Source organism: Merops nubicus, unplaced genomic scaffold (genome assembly GCF_000691845.1).
Source record: "Merops nubicus isolate BGI_N331 unplaced genomic scaffold, ASM69184v1 scaffold10278, whole genome shotgun sequence".
NCBI lineage: Eukaryota > Metazoa > Chordata > Aves > Coraciiformes > Meropidae > Merops > Merops nubicus.
This window is the reverse complement of record NW_008623634.1, coordinates 1-12,405: the sequence shown is the minus strand read 5'-3', so window position 1 is coordinate 12,405 and position 12,405 is coordinate 1. Positions and strand designations below refer to the sequence as shown.

Sequence of the window (12,405 nt, the reverse complement as noted above, 5' to 3'; positions counted from 1 at the left end):
GGAGACAGAAAGGCCAACAGTAGGTAATACAAGTCTTCTTTACACAGAGTATGAGACACTGTTTGAAGGTTACCATAACCCAGGGGCACGGACAAAATGAATTGAAATGGTACAAGAAAACCTACATTATGGTTTTCATAAGTCAAAGTAATTATCTTTTTTAATGCTCTTTTAACATTATTCTGCATATAAGTGTCTTTCCCTGTATTTTCATAAGAAAAAAATACCTGTTCTGTGGCAAGATATTGACCCTCTTAGGCTCTTAATTGCTTGAGCTAATAAGGTAACTAAATATAGTTAGCTATCTTTCTGCATAGGGACCATCATTAGAGGCATATAAAACACCCTCCCAGCTATTTGTCACATATTTGCTGCAAGACAAAAAAAATGAGGAGGTGAGCAAGCTGTGGGAGGTTTCATGGAAGCTAGAGCAGGTTCTGCCTGAAGCAGACAGGAGACAAGGTTTTCCTGCTCCTCCACTGCTTAGCTCTTCTTCCTTACCTCTAAATCTGTCACAGCTTTTCATCTTACATAATGTCAGCTTCTTGCCTGCTCCCCAAATGTTTTATACACTCACAATCTCACTGTCCAGCTAGCCCCCCACACCCTGGTGTCATCATGGCAATCCTAACTGATCTCTGCTTGCCACACAATCTGCCTCTTCCCTTACTCCTGCTACTCCTTACTCAGTTATCAGTCTTCCCTAACCACTTCCCAAGTCTTTTTTACTTCATTTCTCTATCTCAATTTCTTCACGTGGCCAGTTCAGGTCATCCTCTTCTTCTCAGGCCTGTCAACTGCTACTCAGTAGTCTTCTAGGACACTTCACAGCAGATACATGGTACATACTGCTTCACATTTTTTTCCTTTCCCTTTGGAGAAGTTGAGAGTTACCTAGACAGCCCTGCATTCTGTCCAGGTCTACTTCTCTCCAGACCTTGTCCAGCTTTTGTACCATCTATATTAATGTAAAAGAAATCTAGACCTACAATGTTGAGGCTTCAGCTTTTAGTGCTGAGTACAAGGCAAACAAGACCTGTCCAAAACATTTATCTTCAGACCTGGATCAAAACATCCTGCTACCTTTTTAGGATATCATTCATACAACCTCAGCCACAGGAGTGCTCACAAATGCAGTAGATCCAGTTAGATCATTCTTACAAAATAATTTACCTACACATTTTGTTTTTTTTTTTTTTTGTTTCACAAATCCTCCAAAGCAGTTATGTCACCTTGAAATGTCACAGCTCTTTCAAGACTACAATGACAACAGGGGGTACAGATTTTACAGCCAGTAACTTGCAGCATTGTTGACATTTACTCTCCTGCAACTTTCCATACTGCTTCAAGCTAAATCTTTTCTATCATAGCCATAAAATAGATATAAATGCTCAGGTTACACCAAACCTCAATAAAATTATCTTGTTCTTCCCGATTCAGACATTCCTCTGCTGATACACTGCATAACTCTCTTCTGCTCTGTAGCAGTGACTTCATAGAGTGCAGTACACCTTCACCAAAACTCTGAAAAAAAAAAAAAAAAAAAGAAAAGATAAGAAAAAGACAAAACAATACAACTTTTTCAGTTCTGGATACAGGGTCTAGCCATCTATCCTCTACTCCCCATGTTTCCCTACTGTAAGCAGTATTGCAAATTACTTTGTACATAAATCACCAAGTTTGAAGTTCAAATTTACTTCAGGACATGGAACTGAAACAGCTAAGTTGTTCTTTTCAAGCAATACTTTCATGACAAATGAAGTTGACCATTCTGTATCAAAAAAAACCAAACCAAACCAAACCAAAACAAAACAAAACAAAACAAAAACTGGAAAGGTTAGAACATGCAGACTGGGAAAAAGGAAACAGATGAATCCAAGAAAAACCCAGTCCCCATCTATCCCTTGCACCAAAGCTGTATATGGAACTTTTCCATGAGCTCTTCCTTAAAAAGGATGAAAAGCAAAATTAGCCAATAAAAGTAACAGAGGTGGCTTCAAAAGTCAGAGGAGAAGAAAACAAACTGAACTCTCCCCCCCAAAGAAAATCTACATCATGTCCCATTCCTTGAAGAATATGAAAGAAGTGTAACTTAATTCCATGCAAATAATTCTTGTAACATTTCTATTATTTACACTAGTGGTGTCACACAAGCACCCACAGATGGCTAAAAAAGGCTTAAGAATCTGAGACTTTCTCCCAGTGGAACAAAGTGCAGCAGAACAAAAGAATTACCATCACTGGTGTCCAAAGGCAAACAAAACAAGATGAGAGGGCAACAACAAGAACAGGCTCAGTCAGCGTGTGAGACACACAATATCCTCTCACTTGCTTTAGGAACTTAAGGAAGTCGGCAAACTTTTTTTTTTGTGGTTTTCTCTAGTGAGGGGTAAGGTTAAGAAGAAAACTACAATCATGATGAAGTTAATAAATTGTTAATCTGATTATTTATTCTCCACAAGACTGCCCTATTAAAAACAAAGTGAGAAATCAGTGTGTCCAACTTCTGACCACGTTCTTTGAAACCTGCATAGCTTTTTAGACAACAGCAGAAGTGCTAGATAGCCAAACTTAGTCAGAGAGTGTTTTGCTTTTCTGATACTCCCACAGTAAAACTGACCTCTTTATGGTAAAAAGTCATTTTATGTGTTCGAGTTAAACCTCAAGAAAGATTTTTTTCCCCCTGTAGAAAAGAGTGGTACCCAGTACTACTACAAGGGAAGGCAAAGGACTAGTGTGGCCAGTATCCCCATGCTTGTGCTCACGGTGACACAAATTAGGAAAGCATTTCTGTAATGGCCAAAAGCTAAACAAATTTTGCTCCAGGGTCCTTAAAATTAACAAAATATACTGTCTATACTTTAAAATGTAATTTTAAAATATGTTTTAGGCAGTTATTTGGTCATTTGAAATAAATTGAGTGTTCATCTAATTTCCACTTCCACTTATTTCTTTGTTCAGCTGTAATTTACCTCCACAATCCTCTGTACTGTGTCTTTGCATGTTCCCAGTATGCTGACAGTGCCTTTCTCCTTTATTCTCTGGATCTTTAAATTGAAGAGGGCTGCAACACCAATACTGTTCAAAGACTCCTCGCCAGTAATTCCTCTGTGCATCTCATACAAGTCATTTGTGAAGTCAAGCAAGCATGTTGAAATGTCTCCTTCTCAGCTTCTACTATAATTTAATCAGTCACAGCATCCAAAACAGTAATTAAAAAAAAGTCATACACCATGACCTGTTAATTTTCTGCAGACCAACAATAATCTAGTTTGAGAGGGCTGATCATTACTCTTCAGCAGTTAGGTTTTCTAAGGTTACAAACTATTACATATACCTTATTTATAAGCAAGTACTTTTACCTAAGTTAACATCCTAAAAGGCCAGATGGGTAACTAAGACAGGAGTACAGTATCAGGAACTACTGACGTCAAAGAAAATTCAAGATTTTGGAGACTACTAAGTTGAAGTGAGGAAAGAAGAAAGATTTGCAAAAGAAAGGTTTCAAAAATCTTCCTCAGGTCCAGAGGAAGCATGATACAGGACTCTCTGTAGGTCTGGTGGCAGCTGATTGTGACCACATTACATAACTGAAGAGATAAAATATCCAGATTTAAAAAGGAGGAGGAAGGAAGTGATGTGTGTTTTTAAAATCAGATTAATGAATAAAGAAGATCAGAATATGGAAAGAATAGAGAGATGAAAATTAAGAGGCACAATATATACAAAGAGAAAAGAACTCATTTATCTGGACTTAAATATACTCTTTACACTAAAACACATGAAGAGTTAACAAAAGCAGAAAAAGACAGTTTACTAAAAGGGTTGTTTCTGAAAAAGAATTTGCCTGAATGGAGACAGCAAAGGGTTCTTTTAGAAGATAAAGTAGATGTAGGTCAGTAACCCATTAACTAACTTCCTCAAAATTTATCTTCAGATTGAAATCAAGCATCATCATCATTAATAAATCTAATTGGGAAAAAAAAAGGTAAAGATGTAGCTACCATCTGATGATAATTCCATGTAAGTAGGTGTGATCAGTTAAGAGGAAGAACAGCAAACCATACAGGAATAACTTCCTTAACATGAGAGTATTTTCAAATGCAATCATTTTAAAAGTTAGGTGCTTAAAAACTAAAAGGAACCTTTAAAATAGAATTGTGAATTCAGAAGCTAGGAAATAAAAGATCTGAGTTGACTTCTTGATGATGGCAGAGCAACGAATGGTCAACATGCCACAGCACTGAAAACAGCCAACACGACCCCAGGACACATCCTGTGAAGAGCCCAGAGCAGAGTCCCTGAGGAGGACCTCCTGTGTAACTGCACATACAGTATCACCCCCACGCAGACAGAAGATTAACTCACAACAAGCACAGAAAGTAGGGCTATGAAGGATAATCGCTGCACTGCAGAGGCTTTCCTACAAAAGCAGACTAAAACCTTCCTTTACACAGCTTCCAAAAACCAAGGCTGACAGAGGACAGATGACCAACTGTAAAAACATCACGAGGGTGACCATCAGAGAAACAAAAAAACCTGTTTAAGCTGCAGAACAATGACATCCATGAACAAACAGGGGTAAGTCTGCTGTGGACAGCCTCAGCCTGGAGCTCACAAGTCTCTGCTACTGCAGCAGCTCAAAAAGACTGAAAAACAGCAGTAGGGGCTTTCATTAATCCCCCTCATTCATTCTGAGGTGTATTCAGTAACTTTTTCATATTCTTATGAAAATTGTGCTTGTGACGGCAAAGAACTGGACTCAGTCCTCCTACCCAAGGGACAGTGAAAACAGTTCTCAACAGCTCTCTCACAACCCCAGCTATGTTAAAAACTGAAAGCCAGCCAGCTCCCAAGACTGTCAGCTCGACTTAGGTAAGGACTAGAGCTCATCTTCAATAAAAGGATGTAATTTCATTTTGTAAACAGCACAACTATTCCCCATATACATCAACATGTGGGGAAAACACCCCAAGCAATCTATAAATCTCCACTTCACTTGGTAGGCCTGTATACTCCTGCTTCACAGAAATCTGAAAGCCACGTGTCTAGAGAAAATCCTATTTCATTGTGAGTGCAGACTTCTACCTTACTAAGTCATACTAGGGGAAAAACACAAATATTCTCAAACGTGTGCAGAGCAACACCTGAACCATGAGACTCCTCGTCACACCTCTAGCTCAAATGAGCAACTCAAAGTCTCCTTAGTGGCCAGCAAATTAAGAAGTCATTATCTATGGAACCTTCACAGTACACTGGAGGGAATTCTATCCTAATGAATCTCATGAACTATTTTTAAAAAGTGCTCTTTAACATTTCAAGCCCACAACTTGTAAGATAGCACAATCTGCAGAGGAATCCCAGCCAGTGCTGGGTAGTCACAGTTTACTCTGCTCTTAAGTGACTAAACAGCTCTTATCCATTTCATGTGCTGTAACACTGAAATGGCCTGAGTATTTTGAAGTCACTTTGCAAAAACATAAATTTAGGTCTTAAATCTGCAAAACACAACTATGCAGTGACTTTTAAGAGCTACTACTGCAACAATTCCTGTTAAGCATTACAAAGAGGACATGAATCAGACTGCAATCTGTGAATCAACAGAAGATGAAACACAGTTTGATTCTGACAACCTTACTGGCCTGGTGCTCTGAGAAAGAATTAAAGGTCCACACTATAATCTAAGTAGCCACCCCTTAGGGAAACATCAGCTGTAGGCAGCCACAGACCAAAACACTGGAGTCTGGCTGTATGAAAGTGTAGAATTCTGCAAGACACCACAGCAGGGTTGAATTCATCTTCCTAGAACTGCACAGTCCAGAATGCCCAATGTCAATTAATGGAGCAGTTCACAGAGCTAATACTTTAGGCAACCACTAGAATCAGTGAGGGATCACTGGTTGCTATCATCAGAAAGATGTTTCTGCAACCAGAAGATCTGAAAATCGTGGGGGTGTGATGTTGGTTTGGTTGGCTGATTTCTGAATTGAAGAGGAAGAACAAGCAAAGGGCAGACTGAAGACGTCCTCCAAACCCAGCTCATGTTCAGGTTAAGAATGTAAAATGACTTCACTGTAGTAAAAGAACTCTGTTTGAGCTAGGGGATTTCTCATAAACCAATAAAATATCTTTTCCCCCCCCCACGTCTGAAAGAATATCACCCACAGTTACAAACTGTGTAATGTATGGCAGCTAACATTCCACAGAAGGACCTGGAACAACTGATTCTCTCCCTGGCAGTCCCACAACACTTACCTTTGCCTTTAAGCAGTTTCTACAGGACCTATACCACAGACACTGTTTCCTTAAAACAACAAAATCTGCTTACAAAACAAAATAACGTAATTTTCATGTGACAAAGATACTTCATTGCTCAGTTTCTCCTCTTACATGCAGCACACAGTTGCAAGTAAAGAATTTGTTAGTAACCAGGGAAGATCTAGAAAAAAAAAACACTTATCTGCGTTCAACTACTTGGAGAAATATGATTAGATAAATAAATTTGTTCCTTCAGGATAAACAGCTTTCATTTGATTAACTGCTTAAAGAAGTTGTAAGAATATTTTAGAAAGAGTATTTATGCTCTCCAGGCTTAGGTGACAAAATTTAAAATAAATAAGTGCTGTTAAAACAATGCACTCACATCTTTCCTAAGTGCTAGACACTTTCTATTTCACCAAAGCATTGCCTAGAGGTTCATGTAAACACAAGGAGAAGACAGTAAAGAAACCAAGATCTACAGATAAAGATATTAGAGTAAGCCCTAACACAAACTTCACAGAGCTGTTTTCAACAAACCCCACATATTTGTATTCTAATTACATATAAACTTGAGAAATCCGTGCTCAAAATAAAAGTTATACTCCAATAAACAAGGCAAATTTTAGCAAATATATACATCAGGATTTCATCATATAAAAGGCAAATCCAAAAGGCAAAAGCATGCAGCCCTTCCTGAAATCATTCTGTCCAGACAACCAAAACTGAAACACAGCAAGATTAAAAAAAAAAAAACCAAAAACAAACCTACCAGTTTGCTTGTTTCATTATTAGTGTCGGAAAGCACTGATTTAAATAAAAAATATTGAAAACCTCTGAAATATTTTTTTTTAAATACATATAATTACCTTTTTCACAGATATCCTTGGTTTCACTTGGTTGCCCTGAGCCCTGGGGTACATATCCATGATTCCACCAATCTCAGCATCCAATGAAAGAAGTCAGCTCAAAAATACCTACGAAAAACATTCACACTTCATTATTTTATGTTTCCCATCTAGTTTGTATAGATTTTGAAAACAAAACAAGAACCAATAAAAACAACTAAAAAGCATTTTAAAGCTGAGGAAGATTAAGCAACACATCATCCATACTGATTGCTGCCTTTAACAAAGTACTGCCTTAATGACTTTTAAAAGGGTGCATGACATGTAAAACACACCCCTTACCACTTGTTGCAACATCTTCTTCAACTAGACTTCAAGGAGGCATTGGGCTGGGGGAGGAACTTTGCATCAAACATTGTTTCAGGATCGCTGGTACTCTGCTGAAGTTTACCAGCAGATTCCTGCACCACACAACATGCTGGAACTGCCCTTCAGCAGCACGTAGAGGAAAATGTACTGCTCACCCACACAACCCACCGACCCACCCACTTCTGCCAGCTCTAAGTGCTACAGGCAAACGCAGGCCACTCTGTCAGGCTAACATGTATCAGCAACCTTGGTCTCTGGCACTGCTCTGGTTTCCAAAAGTATGGGCTGGGCTTTTAAGTTCTATGGAAGTTTTAATACTTCATCTTTTCCCATGGTCATGCAATTTAGCTAGGAAAAAGACCTCCTAGAATATCCAAAATAAATCAGGTAAGGAGCAAACGCAAGTGAAATTGACTGGGAAAAAGAAAAAAAAAAGAAAGAAACCCCCAAGACATTAGGGTATAGGTCTCCTTTGTGCAGCTGACCACCTTGGTTTTCTTGATCTCATCTCAAGCACGTATTTAACCTTTATATGAGAAAGAAATCGTTATATGGATAAGAAATCTTTATGTGTAAAAGTAATATATAAAAGTAAAACCTCCTTGAAACAATAGCATAAGATCATTAGGTATGTCTATTCACATTCCACTTTGAGTTCTGCTTTCCTTCATAAAGATGGGCTTGCTAGCATCTTTGGAAAAAAATTATACTTATGTAAGTCAGCTGCAACACTTTAATCTCTGGAGCATAGCATCTCTCTTAACTGCATGTCTGAAGTTTGGAAAATTAAGACAATGACATGAAGCAGCTAGGCAGATGTTAGATTATATGTATTACATGTAAATATAATAAATTCAGATAAAAAAAGCTCAAATCGTAGTAGATTTCTGTGAATGGAAGATTAAAAAACACAGCGGTGTTTCTAGTGAGACTCATCTGTTTAAAAAAAAAAAGCCATGGAATAATTACCAAGCAAGAAAAATAAACCCTCCTCACTTGTCCCTGCTGCTCTGTCTTAAACAGCTAATCCCCTCTGTTAATCTAATCACATCAGGGAAACACTCTTGGATACATCCTGTCCAAAGAGCCATCTATGGGAAAAGCTGGTTTCTCACACAGGGTCAAATTCATTACTTGAGCTCCACGTTTCTGGCCTGATCCCTCCTTGCAGCGATTTTAACCAAGTCTGTCACAGCAAAATCATGGAGGTGACTTTATGACCAAGCTGGGTCCTGCAGAACTCACTGATCAGTCTGTAGTTACACTGCCTCCAGGCAGCAGGTCGAGTCTTTCTCTCCTAGAAAGCTCTGGCGACCCCAGCACCAACACAGAGCCACCTGCAGCACCAGGTACCTCATGAACACAGCACACTTGTAAATCACAGCACAAAGACTCCAAAAGCTGCTGGACAGGAACTGCACTGGTTTGTAAACATGACTCCATAACCTGTCTGCCTTTTCTGCACCCCGTCCTTCAGTGCATGAGTTATACAGGTTCTCCCCACCACCTACAGCACCTCCACTCCACGCCATCGATTTCAGAGACATCTAAAAGGTCCCACTTGCCCAATACTGCAACAAAATCCAAAACTGTTCTTTCTAATATATAAAATTATCTGTTTTCCAAAGAACAATGGTCCCATCATCTGAAAATTACCCAAAATGTAGAACTAACTGAAAAGGAAGTGAAAGCACTGAGGAACAAAACAGCCTGGAAATAGCTCACTTCTTGCATAAATAAAAACTACCATTTAGAATTATTTTTACTTCTGTATATTGTATTTTACTATTAAATTTTATTTCCTCCTACCATAAACTCAAAAGAAGAGGGAATAAATGGCAGAAGTATCAGATACAAGAGGAACAGGACTTTCCTGTTACTGAATAGTTACACACACTAAAAAAAGGAAACAATGGATCATGCGAATACCTGATAAATACCCACCCTAAGTGTAACCAGCTGCCCCTCTGCAGCAAGCTGGATCACCTTAAACACACGCAGCACGGGCAGCAAACGGGGAGCTGGAGGCCACCGTGCTGCTAGGAAGCAGTTCCTGAAACCTGGGGAACGAGTGCCACCACTGGAGCGTGGCTGTCAACGGCTACAGGCTGCTCAGAAGGGACAGCTGAAGAGGAGAAGGCACTGCCTTCAAGGTCTAGAGTGTAGAATGAGAAGAGGTGTCTCTGAAGAACAGCCACGAGCATGTTGAAAGCTTATGGGTAAGAGTTAGAGACCAAGACAACAAAGAGAACCCTGTGGTTGGTGTCTACTACAGGCCACCCAACCACAGGATGTTTTCCAAAGCCTTGTTCCAGCTACAGGCTGGTGAGGCACTTGAACAGGTTCCCTGGAGGGGTGGTGGATGCCCCATCCCTGGAAACATTGAAGGTCAAGATGGATGGGGCCCTGAGCAACCTGGTCTGGTTAAGGATGTCTCTGCTCACTTCAAGGGGCAGGGTGATGTGTTAGATGACCTCTAAAGATCTCTTCCAACACAAACCATTCTATTATTCTAGAAATCTGTTTGTCCAGTGACTTGCTGAGGAACACCCTTCTCATCAGAGCTTGTGGCAAGCATTTGGTTAGCTTTCAGTCCTGTCTGAATACAGGTAAGGGCAAATGTAAATAATGGGCCCACAGGAATCCAACAGGAATTTTGCCATGGATGTAATCTCTTTGTATAATTCATCCTATGCCTACATTTATGAAAAGTCAGTATGTATGGACAGTCATTAGCTGACAGAAAAGAAGAAAATGTATCTTTTTTCTGTGGAGTACAAGTGTGCTGAGGAAACTGCTCCACTAATTACGAGGCGTCTGTGGCACACATGTCAGCTGAAGGCACAGAGGGACATGAGCTGCTGGAACCCCACAGGCAGGGAATTCTAACTATGATAGTGTATTTATTGGAAATTAAATTTAATAAGAAAATACTCTAGATGACCACAATATACCCATGAATATGTTTTGAAAAAGGATTTTTGCTGTAGTACTATTAAAAAAACCAGACATCTTTCTTTTACAGAGGAAGCACCTTTTTATATCTTTAACATGATGACCCAGAGCAGGCAAAAGAACTCTGCTGATGACTTTCAAAAGCCAAACTGCAGCAAATACTGAGCTTTAAAAGATTCATTCCAAATACGAGATTCAAAATACCTTCAAAACAACCATAGGCATGCTTTTATAACCTTGGCAAAACAACTGCTATTGAAAAGACAAATTAAACAAGCCAACATTAATAGCAGGAAGAACAGTCTAATGGATCCTTCTCTGTTTCTCATTCCTAATGATTTATCACTTTCACTCATGGAGTTGGCAGTTTTGACAAAGTCAATTTATGACATAACAAGTTGTCTCGCCCACAGCAGCACCCACACTGAGAAAGGGGGGCAGGGGGGGGACTCCCAACCCCATCCTGGGCACAGTGTTGCCTGGTGCACCAGAGGTACCCCTCACTCCAGGTTCCGGGCTCTGTGCAGCAAAGCTTCTGCACTTCATGCTGCTGTGCACCTCGTACGTACCACAACCAGAGCAGTCAAGTGTGGGGGTATTATTTTCTAAGCAACAGCATTTTCTCAGGGGATCTCATTTCCCCCTACAGGAAACTTCACCAGAGGTTTGGGAGATACTCTGGGGGGGGTTGAGGTTTTTTTTGTTTGTTTGCTTCTTTTGTTTTTTTTTTTTTTTTATGACATCATACCTAACAACTAGCAGAAAGAAGGAATAATCTATTTTATTATCTTTCCACACCAAATATGACTATACTTCTTCAACTGCCAACAGATTTTAAAGAATCCCTGAAGGACACAAAATTCTGAGGCATCAAACAAGATGGCATAATTCAATCACCATGTCTCAGAAAAATCTCCCTGCCCCAGACAAGTTGGACCAATATTATTTTAAACACTTTTGACTTAATTAAATATTGGCAGTATCCATCACTAAATGCTAACTGCATATTTTTTACATAAACTTGCAAATACAAACCAATGCAACTCTTGCCAAGTGTAACATGGATAAGTTAAGTGAATTGTGTCACCATTGATTTTAATATCACTGGTCTTTTTGTTTTTTTCTCCCTGTTTCACTGTCAGTACATCGGGGCCTCAGTAAGAAGGCTGTGATAACTGGTCTACAGTTCATAACTGGGGACTGGGGGGGTGTTACTGGGGGAAATCAGAGCAAGGTACTTGAGGCATAATACAAAAAATCCTCCAAAGAGCCAAGAAAGTAAATGAGCAATACTTGTTGTTCCTCCTCCCTTTAATCATAGAATCATTAAGGTTGGGAAAGACCTCTAAGATCATCAAGTCCAACCATGAACCCTACACTACCGTGACCACTAAGCCATGCAATGAAGCAACACATCCACACACTTTATGAACACCACCAGGGATGGTGACTCCACCACCTCCCTGGGCAGACTGTTCCAGTGCCTCACCACTCTGGCAGGGAAGAAATTTTTCCCAATATCCCACCCAAACCTCCCCTGGTGTAACTTAAGACCATTTCCTCTCATCCTATCACTAGTTACTTGGGAGAACAGACCAACACCCACCTCACTACAACCTCCTTCCAGGTAGCTGTAGAGCACAATAAGGTCTCCCCTCAGCCTTCTCTTCTCCAGACTAAACAACCCCAGTCCCCTCAGCTGCTCCTCACAAGCCATGTTCCCCAGAGCCTTCACCAGCTTTGTTGCCCTTCTGTGGACCCGCTCCAGCCCCTCGATGTCCTTCTTATCCTGCGGTGCCCGGTTCCTTAAGTGAGGAGCGGAATTGAGAGGAGACACTTTTAAAAAGCGAAATGTTAATAACGGGGTGAACTTATTTGACCCTTGTGCATCAACCACGAGCCAACCGACGCAGGACGTAACGCGACTGTGTTTACCCTCCGCGCACCAGGCGCGGCACGGACACGGGTCGGTCTC

General features: G+C 40.2%; 1 protein-coding gene across 1 annotated transcript in view; it reads right to left on the bottom strand.

Moving 5' to 3' along the window:
- Positions 1–7,187, bottom strand: part of AKAP11 (A kinase (PRKA) anchor protein 11) — a 32,886-nt gene extending 25,699 nt beyond the window's left edge. Inside the window, exons 1-2 of the mRNA XM_008945136.1 lie at positions 7,128–7,187; positions 1,408–1,524 (exon numbers count right to left, since the gene is read on the bottom strand). Of these exons, the coding sequence (XP_008943384.1) occupies positions 1,408–1,524; positions 7,128–7,187 (177 nt within the window). The remainder of the gene's footprint in view (positions 1–1,407; positions 1,525–7,127) is intronic.
- Positions 7,188–12,405: the final 5,218 nt, after the last annotated feature.